Source organism: Taudactylus pleione, unplaced genomic scaffold (genome assembly GCF_031769625.1).
Source record: "Taudactylus pleione unplaced genomic scaffold, aTauple2 ptg000671l, whole genome shotgun sequence".
Classification (NCBI taxonomy): domain Eukaryota; kingdom Metazoa; phylum Chordata; class Amphibia; order Anura; family Myobatrachidae; genus Taudactylus; species Taudactylus pleione.
In genome coordinates, this window is record NW_028285073.1 from 6,192,903 (window position 1) to 6,209,043 (window position 16,141).

At 43.4% G+C, this 16,141-nt stretch overlaps 1 protein-coding gene across 6 annotated transcripts in view; it reads left to right on the forward strand.

Moving 5' to 3' along the window:
* The window catches only part of USP2 (ubiquitin specific peptidase 2), a 102,996-nt gene that overhangs the window by 73,578 nt on the left and 13,277 nt on the right, over positions 1-16,141 (forward strand). For all 6 annotated transcript variants that reach the window (XM_088455824.1, XM_088455823.1, XM_088455822.1 and 3 more), the window contains 2 exons: positions 11,011-11,121; positions 15,740-15,804. In XM_088455824.1, the coding sequence (XP_088311950.1) occupies positions 11,011-11,121; positions 15,740-15,804 (176 nt within the window). The remainder of the gene's footprint in view (positions 1-11,010; positions 11,122-15,739; positions 15,805-16,141) is intronic.

The window sequence follows — 16,141 nt, forward strand, 5'->3', positions numbered from 1 at the left end:
AAAAAGAATTGGACCTCTTTTTGGAAATATCTGTGTACACCCTTTTGGATTTAAACACCATCCACACCATGGACATCTGAGGGCTCTGAGTGCAGCATATGGAACTGTATGACAATAGGACCATCCCTCTACTGGTGTAAGGACTTGGTAACTATACATCTACTGGACAAAAAACGTTTTTCTCAAATTGAGATTGATAATATCTTGCATCTATTATCCGGAAGCATATATAGGAACAGGCACTGTCCATTCCAAATACAGGTTGAGTCTCCCATATCGAAATATTCAGAAATACGGAATATTCCAAAATACGGAATAATTTTGGCATGACTGAGATAATGAAACCTTTGATTTTTCATGGTTCAATGTACACAAACTTTGTCTAAGGCACAAATTATTAAAAATATTGTATAAAATCACCTTCAGGCTGTGTATAAGGTGAAACATACATAAAATATGTGTATGTGCACAAACTTTGCTTGAGCCACAAAATTATTGAAAATATTGTATAAAATGACCTGAAGGCTGTGTGTATAAGGTGTATACAACACATAAATGCATTCTGTGTGTATATTTGGGTCCTATTCCCAAGATATTTCATTATGGTATGAAAATATTCCAAAATACGGAATATTCTGTTATCCAAAATACCCCTGGTCCCAAGCATTTTGAATATGGAAGACTCAACCTGTAGTCTATTGGAACAGGTTTATTGCTCATTTTAAATAGTGTCATATGTTTTTTTATTTTAATGTCTTATTAAACTGTCTTTTTTCATGTCCATTTATGTATACACATTGACACATATATGTTGTAGTTCTGCTACTTTCTTTAATTGTATTTATGTTGATTAGGGCTTGACTACCTGCTTAGTCAAACAGACCATCCCAGAGCCTGTATTTACACCTAATTGGTTTCTAACTCTCTAATGCCAATCAAGACCTTGTTTGTAATCACTGCTGTTCTGTTGTTCCATGCCTCATATTTTACACATTTTTATCCTGACAATATATGCATTGGATATGCATTGTACTGTATATGCGTTGTATATGGATTGGATATGCATTGTGTATGCATTGTACTGTATATGCATTGTATATGGATTGGATATGCATTGTGTATGCATTGTACTGTATATGCGTTGTATATGGATTCGATATGCGTTGTACATGGATTGGATATGCATTGTATATGCGTTGTACTGTATATGCGTTGTACATAGATTGGATATGCATTGTATATGCGTTGTACTGTATATGCGTTGTACATAGATTGGATATGCATTGTACTGTATATGCGTTGTACATAGATTGGATATGCATTGTATATGCGTTGTACTGTATATGAGTTGTACATAGATTGGATATGCACTGTATATGCGTTGTACTGCATATGCGTTGCATATGGATTGGATATGCGTTGTACTGTATATGTTCTATATGGATTAGATATGCGTTGTACTGTATATGTGTTGTATATGGATTAGATATGCGTTGTACTGCATGTTGGATATGGATTGGATATGCGTTGTACTGTATATGTGTTGTATATGGATTAGATATGCGTTGTACTGTATATGTGTTGTATATGGATTAGATATGCGTTGTACTGTATATGTGTTGGATATGCGTTGTACTGTATGTTGGAATTGGATATGCGTTGTACTGTATATGTGTTGTATATGGATTAGATATGCGTTGTACTGTATGTTGGATATGGATTGGATATGCGTTGTACTGTATATGTGTTGTATATGGATTAGATATGCGTTGTACTGTATATGTGTTGTATATGGATTAGATATGCGTTGTACTGTATATGTGTTGGATATGCGTTGTACTGTATATGTGTTGTATATGGATTAGATATGCGTTGTACTGCATATGTGTTGGATATGCGTTGTACTGTATGTTGGATATGGATTGGATATGCGTTGTACTGTAGCGTTCCCGCTAGGCTGTTTTAGCGGGGCGCGGCGCCCTGCCCTCCTTCTGGAGGGCAAAAAGCACCCTGCCCTCCAGGAGGAGGGCAAAAAGCGCCCTGCCCTGACAGCCTGCGGGTGCCGTTCTCACCCGCGGGACGCAGTGTCCCGCAGGTGGACAAACATGCGGTGACCCGGTCACCGCCGGAGAATAGACGCCGGGCGCATGCGCCCGGCATCTATTCTCCCTTTCGGCAGCACTTGGGGGCTGCCCGGGATGTCCGTAAGCGCCGGGCACGTCCCCAAGTATGACGAAAAGGGACGCGTCTTATAGACACGCCCCCTTTTCATGGCCACACCCCCTTTTCGGGGGCGCGCGCACACAAGGTTGCCCTCTCTAGCTCCGGCGCCCTGCCTGCCGCCGGAGCTAGAGTGAACCCTAGTACTGTATATTTGTTGTATATGGATTGGATATGCGTTGTACTGTATATGTGTTGTATATGGATTGGATATGCGTTGTACTGTATATGTGTTGGATATGCGTTGTATGTGGATTAGATATGCGTTGTACATGTGTTGGATATGCGTTGTACTGTATATGTGTTGTATATGCGTTGTATATGGATTAGATATGCGTTGTACATGTGTTGGATATGCGTTGTACTGTATATGTGTTGTATATGGATTGGATATGCGTTGTACTGTATATGTGTTGTATATGGATTGGATATGCGTTGTACTGTATATGTGTTGGATATGCGTTGTACTGTATATGTGTTGGACATGCGTTGTGGTGCAGTTCTCATTCCAGTTCAGAGATGTAAACATTGTGGACTCAGGGCTTGATTCAGTCTTGTACAGTGGTCGAAGTGGAAAGTTTGAAGTGGGGTTATGGAAACATACTTTGTGCATGTGTCTAAGGCACGTGCAAAAAAAAAAAAAAAATGGGCGTGGCCACACATCACGAGGGGCATGACTATGTGTCGGGAAGGGTGTGGTCACTCAAATTGGGGAAGTGTCATGCATCCATCTCTCATTCCTTCCTTTCTTTCATCTCTCACCCTTTGCACCTCTCACTAGCTCCTTCCCTTTCTCGCCTCTGCACCTATCACTCCCTCCCCTCTCTTGTAACCTCCTGCATCTCTCATTCTCTGCTTCCTTTTCATATCCCCTGTACCTCTTACTCTGCACCTCTCAGTCCCTATAGACTGTCACTGAATGCTATAGACAGGTCAGACACTGTCCATAGATAGCACACATACCTCCCCAACAGTTTCGTATATCTGGAACTGTCCCACCCGAGGGCCGCAGTGTCCCGTGGTGGTGGTGGGGGGAGTTGGGAAAAGCACAAACCGCTGCATAGCATAGCGGGTGTTCAGGAGGAGAATATATGCCGTGCGCATGCGCAAGGCATCTGTTCTCTTGTGTACGGACTGCCTGGGGGCTGCCCAGCATCTCGGAGAGTGCTGGGCACGCCCCCAAAGTGACAAAGACGGGTGGAAGCCGCGAGTCTTCGCCCTGTTTTCAGTAGGCTCTTCCCCTTTTTCCAGAAGCCACGCCCCTTCTCGGTCACGCCCACCTTCGTCGCGCGTCCTGTCCCTCCCTCCTTCGGCGCGCGACCTGTCCCTCCTGCTTTCGGCACGCGACCTGTCCCTCCTTAGGAGATAATATATTGGGAGGTATGAGCACTTATGCACCATACTCATTTACCTGACTCACTGCAGCACGCCTGGAACAGCTGGAAGAGGAGGCATCTCACGGGCTGTACAGAGGCCATGTTTGCACAAACACATGTAAAGCCAGCAGCGCAGCGTTATTTTATCTTGCACAGGGCTGGCAGTGCCATTGTATACATGACAAGACAGCTCCAACTTCCCACGGCTGCTGCCAAATACACACCTGCTTTGGGCACACAGCCAATAGGCAGGCATACACACGTTGGCATGATGGACACTAGTATAGCAGTGCCACAAGACGATGGACATTTCTTAATGCTCCTAATCAGACAATCCCAGCTGTGCCAGTGCCTTTCAAACCAACAGTGTCTCTCCCACCAGTATCCGTAATCCCAAACCTAGTATGTGCTCCCCCTAGTGTGTGCGCCCCCTACTGTCACACAGACGGCTGCTAAAGCATCTCTTATGGACAATCTCAGCCTGGCCACCCTGGGAGCAAGGGCAGCATGCTGTACCCTGTAATGGTGCACTCCTGGGCATGTCCTGGCATCATGGCATACAGACTGACCTTGCGTCACCCTGGCAGATATGTGTGGCCCCAAGTGCCCTAAACTGTACCGGCCCAGGGGGCAGTATCCACCCTGCCCAGCCCATCCCTGCTGCCGGAGGACTCCGTTGCCAGGACCACTGAATGCTAGGGTATTCTATGCCCCTCTGCAAACTATGAAATTTGTGCCCTCCTACATCCTACGTCCTTTTGACATATCTTTTCACTATGTTTCATACGTTTAAATTTCCAAGAATGACAATTAGTGGATGGACGGGGAGATAGATGTTCAGGCTTTCCTTCACCACAAGGTTCTTAGGGGTATATTTACTACAGTGCAGGCTTTTAGAAGTGGAGATGTTGCCCATAGCAACCAGTCAGATTATACTTAACATTTATCTAGCACCTTAGATAAGATAATAGCTAGAATCTGGTTGCTGTGGGCAACAACTCCACTTCTAAAAACCCATACTTTAGTAAATATACCCCTTAGGGTCCTATGTACTGTATCAAGCTATTTTTTTTTTTTTTACATAAAATTATGCAGAAAACTGCAGTTTCTGCATAATTTTATGATTCGTTCCTATGCACTAATGGCACACTGCAGGAGAGTTCACAGAAATCTCTGGCAATGTGCTAATTAGCACTGCAGATCGCAGTCCCCATTATTATCAATGGGGACTGCGATCTGGACACACACACAATCTGGCGCTGGATCAATACACAGCTGAAGTTATTGAGCAGTTAAGAGATCTGACTGCTGCTCCAAACTCAGGATAGGATACACCTGCCTATCAGAAAAAATGAATAAACAGACAAAAAATAGATATTGAAGCGCTGTCTATAGAATATAATACAGTTTTATTCACAGAAATGAGGACAAAAACCAGACCCGATACACAATGTTAAATAAGTTAAAAATAGAAACTATTAAAAAGGACCCATTCAGACAATGATAATCAAAATGTCATTGGACACAATGTATAAACCTATATAGGAAAGCACAACTAGTTGGCAACACTGACTCTAAGGAAATATCATATCAGTCATGCACATGCAATTGAGGCACGAATATAAAAATTAGCAGTCCTTAAATTATGACACAGTGCAGTGATTAGAAGAATTATTCCAATGTCTATGTTCTTTGTTAGTTCTCAAAGATTAATTGATGATGCATGTTCGCTGAAATTAATAGTCCATTTAAATTAGATGGTACACAGAATAAGGTGCTTCCAGTCTACTAGCAATAGTCGACTAAAATGAGGCAAATAGCAGTTTTATATCTCCCTTTAATATAGACACCTTTAATATAGACTACGATCTGACACCTATGTACTATACTCCGAAAAGCATAGCTTTTCAGAATTTAGCCCCGGTAGTTAACACAATCTTCAGATGGTGTAAACTACTGTAAGCCTATGGAGGTTCCAGGTGCAGGAGAGAGATCTCTCGATCTCTCTCTCGCAGCACCCGGCCGGCCCCTGGGAAGCCTTTCATTTCTGTAAAAGACTTCTCCAATTTACCGAGGATATAACTCACAGAGACAGCGGTTACTGCAACCGCTGTCCCTGCGAGTTCCTCTTTGTACATAGCGAGGATATTGCACACTTCGAGCACTGGACTTGTATGCAAACCCGATGGTTTGTGCAAAAGCGTCCATCTCTTTATTAGGCCCTCAGATTTAAGATTTAAGGGTCTATTCATTATCGCTTACTTTCTACAAAAGTACAGTAGGTGAAAATGAACATTATCACCTACTTTTGTAGAGAATAAATATCGGGGACATTCATTATAAATTAAGTATCAGTCCTGAAAGGTAAGGAGCAGATATGTATGATATGGATATCATGGATATCTCCTGCTTACCTTTTAGTCCCGGTCTGGTCCTGCATCCCCATACAATAGTATGGGGACCGAAATTCATCAAGCATTGAAAATACAACATTTTCGGAACTTGACAGTCATAAAAGAGAAAGTACACATCTTTTAAATCTTTTTTGTTACATATCTGAACATAATTAATAATCATCTTGTAATTACCAAGTCCTAAAATGTGTTAAATCTAATCTCAATCAACAAATAGCTCATAGCCATAACATATATATATCTCCACGATTTATTCAACAAAAAAACAATGCAAGAGGAAGAAGTCAATGAGAAAAAGTAATGATAATTAAGTCCACTTCGTTAATTAAATCATTGGAAAGTTCTATTCTCTATCTATAAAAGCAGAAATTTGACCACTTGGTCTGGGGCAGGTGGCATGCCAATTGCTGTGGGACTACACATCCCATCACCCCCTGCCACAGTTTTTCTATTAGGACATGCTAAAACTGTGGCAGGGCATGTTGGGATGTCTAGTTCTATGGCAGCTGGAGTACCACACGTTACCTAACACTCCTGGTCTGGGATACTCATTTTCATATTAACACCATGGAAAAAACAAGGCATATGCAATGATCTCAGAGACAGAATTGTTTTTGCATATCCGTCTGGAAAGAATTATAAAGTAATTACCAAACAATTAGCAATCAATCGTTTTACATTTCCAATCTTCGCAAATGTGGGTGTCCCTGCAAATTCATCCAAATACAGATGAGTCCTCGCTTATCTTTGCCACCGATGTGGCAAACGTGCGCATACATCGTAGCATGCGATTTGCTGCATACGCCCCAGTAGGGAGGCAATCGGGAAGCCGACTGCCTAAATACCGGCAGCCGGCTTCCCGACTGTCTTATCCCGGCAAGGGTGAAATGCCAGGCGTCTACATGTAGACGCCCGCATTTCCCAGACGCCGGAAGACCGGCGCCCGGCATCACGATCGTAGTGATGCCGGGCGCTGCGGTGAGGGGGGGGGTTAGGTTTAGGGATCCCGGGGGGGATTTAGGGTTAGGCACCCCCCCGGGAGGGTTAGGGTTAGGCTATGGGAAGGGAGGGTTAGGGTTAGGCACCCCTGGGGGGGACTTAGGGTTAGACACCCCCCCGGGGGACTTAGGTTTAGGCAGCGGGGAAGGGGGTGGTTAGGGTTAGGCACTTAGAGGGGGGATTAGGGTTAGGCACTTGGGGGGGAAGTTAGGGTTAGGCACCCCTAAGGAGGGTTAGGGGGGTTAGGTTAGTGGATACTTATCCACGATCGGGATTTCCAGCGCTGTTGGGCTTCCGCTGCGTCGCACTCTGCTCCTGTCGGGCTGATGCTGACGGGAATCGAACCATGCGGCCGGCGGTATTTCATACCAATTCCCCACAGTACCCCAGGCAGCAGCAGCATTCGCACCGTGTGGGGTGTATCAAATCTTGGAGAGAGAGGAAGCTGTGCATAAATGTACTAAAGCAGTGTTTAATGAATAAAAAAACAATAAAATAAAATCGGAGGAGTAGATCATTGTTTTTATTGTCTGCAAGATTTTATGTGACTTTGTTAAATATTAACAAGTAAAACATGAACATTTCTTTATAGGGCTAAAACTTGTAAATGTAATAATATAATTAATTTAATTTTCCATTAAACCCAACTCTTTGATCCACTGATAACCAGCTGTGGACATTTTAATTTAGTAGACAAGTCTATTCCAATGATTTAAATTTAAAAAAAAAAATACAAAATTTAGTTATAATCTATTTTCCTTGGATTTTTGGATTTAACTATTGGCTTGTTTCCAGAAAATTGTTTGTAAAAACAGAACCAAAAAAATAAAAAAACTATAAATTGTACATATGTTTACTATTGATTCCTCTGCTGCATTTGCAAATTATATATTACTTTGTATAATTTGTATATTTATTATTTACTATTACTATTATTGCACTACTCTACCTAATATTGGGCCTGATTCAGAGTTGGGAATAGAGTAATATAGAGCAAGTAACCTGGACAAACCATGTTGCAATGAAAGGGGCGCAAATACATACATTGTTTTTGCATGTGGGTTAAATACTGGCAGCATTTGCATGTAGCCCACAAACAAGGCCACCGACAGCCGCGCCGAGTCCAGGTGACAGGGGGCGTGGCCTAAAAGAGGGAGGCGTGGCCACGCCCCCTTTGAAAAAAATAAAGGAATAAAAATTATTGGCGCTGCACGCTGGGGAGGAGGGCGCTGTGTACCCCTCAGCCTGGCACACAGGCTGAGGGGTACACATGGGTACAATGGGGGACGCGATCAGCGTGATTGCTCCCCCCATAGGCTTTAGCAGCCTCGAGCAGTCTCCCACTGCAGCCCAGCACACAGCAGCGTGTGCTGGGCTGCTGTGATGTAAGACGGAGGGGGAGCGGTGCCAGACCTGGGCCCCTCCAGCAAGCCTGGGCACTGGTAATTAGTACCTGCTCCCTCCCTTCCCCGCAGCCTAAACCTAAGTCTTCCAGGGGGGTGCCTAAATTTGACAGTTGGGAAGCCGGCGGTCAGCATTCCAACCATCGGCTTCCTGACTGCATCCCCCTAACCCTCCCCGTTAGTGCCTAACCCCGCTAGGCTGCCTAAACCTAAAAACGCGGCTAACGCTAACGGCGTCCCGAACTTGATCGATCTGGCGTCCTTCGGCGTTCTGGCATCGGGATTAAGATAGGAGTCGTGTTTCGATGCCTATCTTAAGTCCCATGTCAGGATTTTAGTGTAGGTATTGAGACCGGCGGCATCACAGCCACCGGTCTCATACCTACATCCTTGCATTGACAATGCATGAAAGAGAATGTATATAGCTAATGAGATTAATCATTGCAGTGACTATAGCAACAATTTGACAAATAGACCAAATGTATGTAAACACTTACTAATGCCTAATGTGTGTTGCTTTAGAGTAACATTACTTGGCACGTTTTTTGTCATTTTAGCATTCATAATATTATTATTGTTACAGTATATTATTATACCAACAATGTGTGATGTGCAAAGGCTAGACAGTTTTAACAATGGTGACCATTATATTAAAACTTGTCTTAAAGGAAATGCTTGGTAGAGCTGATCTTACTTAATTAATTAAGTTAATTAATTAAGACAATAATGCTTTTATTTAAAAATTTGGATTGGTGAACAAAAATATTATGGCCCTCATTCAGAGCCGGACGCAATTAGTGCTCGCTCGTCCTGAAAATAGGGGTGGCTATTCAAATGAACCGTTCGCTGTTTGCGGTCTGTTCACGCCTCTAGGTCTGAATGAGCGAACAAAACTTGCGGTCGTTTTTTGGGAAACTACTCCCCCTGGCCACTCGCATCCTACGTCATGTACGCTATTTATTAGATTAATCGAGTACATCGAACAGGATATGAACTGCTCGCTATTCTTGTGGTCATTTTTTTGCTACCACAATTTTGCGAGCAGTTCTGGCTATAAAATAACCCAGTGACGTGGTTAATGACGCTGCTTTTTTAATTATGCACACCCGTAAAACAACCGTTTTGACCTTTAAGCACGCCTGCGTTCTGATTTCCACTCCCCGTTTTCAAGCACCTTCCCCAGTTACCACCCACATACGCCTCATTCTGTCACTCAAATTAGCAGGCATCCTAAGGACGCTCCTGACGCCTCTGCTGTAAAGATTTTGGCTGCAGGGTGCCATTCTTGGCACCCTGCTAGTCAAATGAGGCTAGCATAAAAAAGCTCAGAGGGCCAGACCAAATGACTCCGGGGTCCTTATACGGCCCCCGGGCCTGAGGTTCCCCATCCCTGTGATAGATGACAAAGCAGTAAACTGTGGTAACCAAGGCGACAGTTTAGGCCCGTATTCAATTTGAGCCGAGCCGCGTTAACTTAATGCGGCCCGGACTTAACGCTGCCTTCGCCTGTTTTCCAGTATCGCGCGCGTGCCCGCGTGGGCGAGTCACACCACGTGGGAACTGTCAGTTGTCAGAGCCAATCAGCGGCCGCTCTACAGTCAGCGCGGCCGCTGATTGAATCTCGGGACTGCCAGCTCCGTGCATGTTCCGGCAGCTGGCATTCAGGAGCTATCAGTATGTGTGGCAACATTTTGTTCCCCGGATTTTTAGAAACCATCACTGGCTGGATTGGCTTTTGGGGGGGGACCTTATGTCATTTTTTTTGTAAATTTTTACAGGTAAAAAAAAATGGGAATTTTCGGCAAATATTCTAGGGACCCCCCTAAAGATATATGGGATCACTATGGGTACCCCCATTATTATCTCTTGAAGGAAGTCGGGGTTTGTAATAGCCGTGGCAGGTGCATAAATGCGGCTTGGAAGAAAGTGCTGCAGAAGAGCATTTACAATATTTTTTGGGGAAAAATAACTATGCCCATCAGGTTTGGGGTACTTGAAAATGGGGGTCAGCATATTTTAAAGTTGCTAAAGTGAGTTGAAAAAAATGCGAAAATCCCACCTGCCGCAAGCAGCTGCAATGAAAAAAACACTTGGGGCATACTTGGGGACCCCCCCAGAGTAAAGTTCACTAGTTTTTAACTTTGTGCCCAATTTTTTTTATTCACCCCCAAAATTAAAGTGATTTTTTTTGGGGTGTCCAAAAGTGTTTTTTACATTTTTTTTACACAGTTTACCTTTGGGGGACTATCTGAAGGCTAGACGGGGGGTCCCGCAATGTTGCACCCCAAAACCCCAATTCTGCACTTTTTAACGCCTGCTATTCATAGGCGATACTTTTTCGCCTATTACATTGCATAACTTTCCGCCTAGGGGTAAAGTCTTTCAAATTGACTACGGAGGAAAACTAAAACAGGCGATAATGACGTCATCGGCGGTAAATTACCGCAAATCCGGACTTAACGCCTCAAATTGAATACTGCCCTTAGTTTACTACACAAGGCTCTTGAAATAAGCCTGAATATGTACTCTGAAGCCAGTTTCTAAGAGCTCACTACTAAGAACTGAGGTTTTCATTTTGCTTTTATTTTTGTTTTTCAGTCAGCAAGATGCACAAGAGTTCCTGAGATTTCTTCTGGATGGATTACACAATGAAGTAAACAGGGTGACAGTCAGACCCAAATTCTCACACCAGGACCTGGACCATCTGATGTAAGTTGCACTGGAAGAGTGGAAATTACGGATTATCCATAGATTCACTTTTTTATTTATAACAGCCATAGGAACATGATATTATCTGGAGAAAAACACAACTGTGAATCTCTATATCATACTTGCCCACTCTCCCTGTACTGCTGGGAGACTCCTGCATTTGAGTAGAGTCTCCCGGCTCCCAGGAAGGTGGACAGCTCTCCGGCAACCTGCTGGCCGCCACAACTTCTTAGGTGAAACGAGTTATGTACCCCTGCCCACAGCAACTAAATGCAGGGAATCTCAGCTAAAAGTAATTGTGTAGTTACAATATCAATGCATAAAGGCGATGGATTTTGAGATGCAACACATTTTCATAAAAAAATTAAAAAACACAGATGTAAAATACGTTAACCAAAAAAATGCAGATGCGTGCATATAAAAGGTAGTGCAAATCACAAGACGATTGCAGAGCTGCACTGTTAACATATGTGCCATTTACGTTTGCATATATCAGATAAGCTTATAGCTTGTTTTTTAATACAGTACTTGTCAAAAGTCTGAGCACACCCCCTGAAATCGAAAAGAAGCTTGTTTATCGTACAATCTGCTACTTGTGTATGAATGAAGTATGATAAAAAAAAAAATAACAAAATATATTATTTCCGTACCGATGCAACCCAGAAAATTGATAGAAATGTGTAAAAAAATTAGTATACTATAATAATGCCCATGGAAGCGTGCCACCTATACAGTATACATAATGCCCATGGTAGCGTGCCACCTATACAGTATACATAATAAATGCCCACGGTGGCAGTACCACTTTATACACAATAATGCTACACACATGCAGTACACACACACCACCACATATTCAAATACACACACAGTACACACTACACACATAGTACATATACAGTACACACACCATTCATACAGTACAGTATACACACATTAATCGATGTGATAGGACGGTGGCCAGGCACTTGCAGGAATATGGCCTTAGTGGTAGGGTTGCGGTAAGAAAACCACTTCTGCGTGCTACAAATGTAGTAAAAAGGTACACATGGGCTAAGAAGCATAAGGATTGGACTGAGGAACAGTGGAAGAGGATGCTTTGGACCGACAAATCGAAATTTTTACTTTTTGGCTCGCATCGCCGGGCTTTTGTGCGTCGTCGTCCAGGTGAGCGCTTTCTCCCAGACTGTGTAGCGCCAACGGTTAAGCGTGGAGGAGGCAATGTGATGGTTTGGGGATGGTTCGCGGGCAACCAAGTTGGTGACTTAGTCAGAATCGATGGAATAATGGATCAAAAGATGTACCACAACATATTAGTGCGTCATGCGATTCCCTCCGGAAGGCGACTTGTGGGTCAGAACTTCGTTTTCCAACAAGATAACGATCCAAAACATACGTCCAAGTTGTGTACTTTTATGTGCAAAAGAAACAAGATGCTCCAGTCGTAACAAAAATGGAATGGACACCTCAATCACCAGATGTTTCACCCATCGAGCTTTTGTGGGAAGAACTAGTTTTCTTCAGGGTAGTCCGAAAACAGATGCCTACCAACACTGAGGGCCTCTGGGAGGCTCTTCAAAGCTGCTGGAGTCGAATGGATCGCCAAAAGCTGGAAAAATTAGTAAATAGGATGCCAAGAATATGCAAAGCGCTTATCAAAGCTAAGGGTCATCACTTCAATGAAAGCAGACTACCTAAAACTACCTAAATAACCTTGCCTAAAAGTCAAAACAATTATTTTTTTTTGTTTCCTTATTGTTCAAACAGTTGTTTATTTTGTAAACAAGCCAATAAATTAGGTTTTATTTAGTTACTGTGCAGGTTAAATTGAAAATTCCTTAAAATATACAGACTTTTGACATAGTAATATATAATTTGCAAATGCAGCATGTCACGGGTTTCGCGGTGTGGAGGTTTGCGGTCCTTACCAGCGAGGGCACTGTGGCGCTGTCCTTCTGTCGGGGGAGCTGGCATGTGGAGACTGGCATTGGCTGTACGCAGATGTCTGCCAGCATTGGGCCATCCTGGCAAGGAGAAGTCTAGCGGCATCTCTGCGTCACAGGCGTCTGGGCCTCCATGTTATCTGTGGCCATGTGACATAGCAGGCCAATCGTCTGTAGGTCACCTGCTCTCTCTGGCCTATCACGTTCTGCTACTGGGTACTTAAGGGTGTTTGGAGCTCCCTGTAGTTGCCAGTGCAGCGTGTTCACAGAGTAGCTGTGAAAGAGTTATCTGTGCTCCTGTAACCCAGACTTGTGCTCCGGTGCTTGCCCTAAGCTCCTTGTCAGCCCCTGGCTCCCTGCATAGCCTGCACTGCTCTGCCTTGCCTTGCTCTCTGCTGAGATCAGTCCTGCACCTTCCACCGGACCCACTCCTGCCTGAACCTGTCTCCTCAGTTAAACCCATCACAGCATTTCCGGATTCCCATTTCAGCCAAGCATCACAGCATTTCCGGATTCCCATTTCAGCCAAGCATCACAGCATTTCCGGATTTCCATTTTAGCCAAGCATCACAGCATTTCCGGATTTCCATTTCAGCCAGCATCACAGCATTACCGGATATCCCCTTCAGCCACTATTCAGCAATCCAGGATTATCCACTTCACTCTCACAGTCTATCTGGATTAATCTCTGTCACTGATCTGGACATTTGTTTACTCCCATTCACTACAGCTCCCTTCAGCCACATATAACAGTTTGTTTATTACTGGACTTTAGTTATCTTATTATTCATGTCTACAAACAGTCTCATTACACAACCCACCTTTCAGTTTGAACCTGTTCTGGTGTCTGCTCCTGTTTCCACAACAAACACAGACGCTGACACAGCAGAGGTATCAATAGTCAACATATGTACAATTTGTAGGTTTTTGTTTTATTTTTTGGTTCTGTTTTTGCAAACAATTTTCTGGAAACAAGCCAATAGTTATAAGTAAAAAAAAATTTCAGCACTTTATTCACCTTTCATCCCCCCGCTGTGCTTTGTATTTTTCCACATCAGTTTATGATTTTCCTTAGTGTATTGTATTATCACAAGAAAGTCAGCTTTTCAAAACAGACTAAATACATGGAGTTCTGCCAAGCTTGTCATTTCGCTTGCCTGCTAAACTCACACGCTGATGTGTTTTTCATTATGTAACTAATTACTAATTATTATTTTAATTACTCATGGCATGTCCTTACTGTTTTTTCATTCTGCTAAGCAAACACACAGATATTGCATCACACTTCAGAAAGATTTGTGAACATTATCTTGATAATAAAATGTATTTGCTTTATATATACTTAATGCTTATTAAATAGAGATTATTTTGTTGTAATCAGTGATACCAAAATTACACGTCTGCTCAATGTTTACAGGGTTAGGGTTAGGCTGCACGGGGGAGGGATAGGTTTAGGCTGCGGGAGGGGGGGGAGAGATTTAGGCTGCGGGGGGAGGGTTAGCTTTAGGCTGCGGGGAGGGTGGGTTAGGTTTAGGGGTAGGGCACTTGCGTATTTCAGCCGAGTCGTGATGCAGGCGTTGGGATTCTCAGCACTGGGTACCCAACCCCTGAAGACTAAAGATGCCCACTGCCGGCATTGCATATCTGAGTGCCAAGACACAGCATCGGATCGCCAGTGGATGGTCATTGGCCATCTGAGTAAGCCTAAGTTTACTCCGAATAGCCGCCGGAACTCTTCTAACGGCGCCAGGAAATCTGCATCAAAAGACGAAGACCCTGGCTTCGGTACACTTACAAAACGGGAGTCACATGTTGCCAGGCCCTCACAACCCCCAAACGGCTGCAGCACGTCAATCTTGCTGTAACTTAGGGTCCACTGCTCTGCACATGCGCGGTGCGGATCCTGCGAATGCTCAGAGCTGTAGCAAAGGATGTATTCTGGTTTCCGTAACACTTGCTGAAGATGCAGTAAGGCAGTGGGGACACCACTTTGTATTGGGTTGGACTGTATAAAACTCTACCCCTTCTGGGGCAAAGTAATTACCACCACCAAGCTTATTTGGAAGGAAGATCTATGCAATTGCCCAAGCTCCTGGCTGGACTTTAAAGACCCAACTCAACACTGTTCGTTATGCTCTGCAGCAGTGTAGCGCCCCCTAGATGCACGAGCGTTTCTCCGACTGTATTGCTTCTCACATTTTCTCCTATGGTTCTGTTGCTCTCAACCTTCCCAAGTTGTTATTACTTGCAGTATCACCTCCCCTCCCCTATTTGTGTGATACCTGAAGTTTCATTCTCTTTAAATTACACTTACTGGATCCTGGCACCTACTATGTAGCTACTGACTACATCTTCCAGGCATTATTGTTTTGATGTTGCTATGAAATTGTTACAATTCCTGTCTGTGTTTTCAGTACTTAAATAAAGATTGCAAAGAAAATAAAACAATGTTCCCCAAATCATTACAGTAATAAAACATTAAATATGGTCTGACTCACTTGCAACATTACTATTTCTAAAAATATTCTACAAGAGTCCTTTAAAAGCACCTTCAAAGGTCTCTTATATAGCATATTATTCTAGTGTGTATATGCTACAAAACACCATTCCTTATGTTTTTGCCGTCTTAGTAATCTTTATTAATTTATTTTTCTTATTATCTCTCTTATTATTAGTGACACAGAGAAAGGCAAGCAAATGTGGAGGAGGTATTTGGAAAGGGAAGACAGTAGAATTGTTGGTAAGGTGATTTTTGTTTAACTTTACTTAAATGTGCATGTCAGCCACCATGGAGTAGAATTAAACTAATTTGTTTCTAGGTATAGCAGCATTGTTTTTTAAAGGTGTTTTTGGGAGGAGCCTTTGCAAAATATTATTCACTAAAGGGACTCTACCTGCAGCTCCGCAGCCTCGCTCTGCACCCTGCAGCTCTGTCCCACCTTGCCACCGTTCTGTCCGCTATGCAGTCGGGAAGCCGGCAGACGTGATCCCGACGGCCGGCTTCATGACTGCTTTATCCCGGCGAGGATTAAACAGGATTAAACTAAATCTAGACGCCTGTCATTTTACCGACGCCG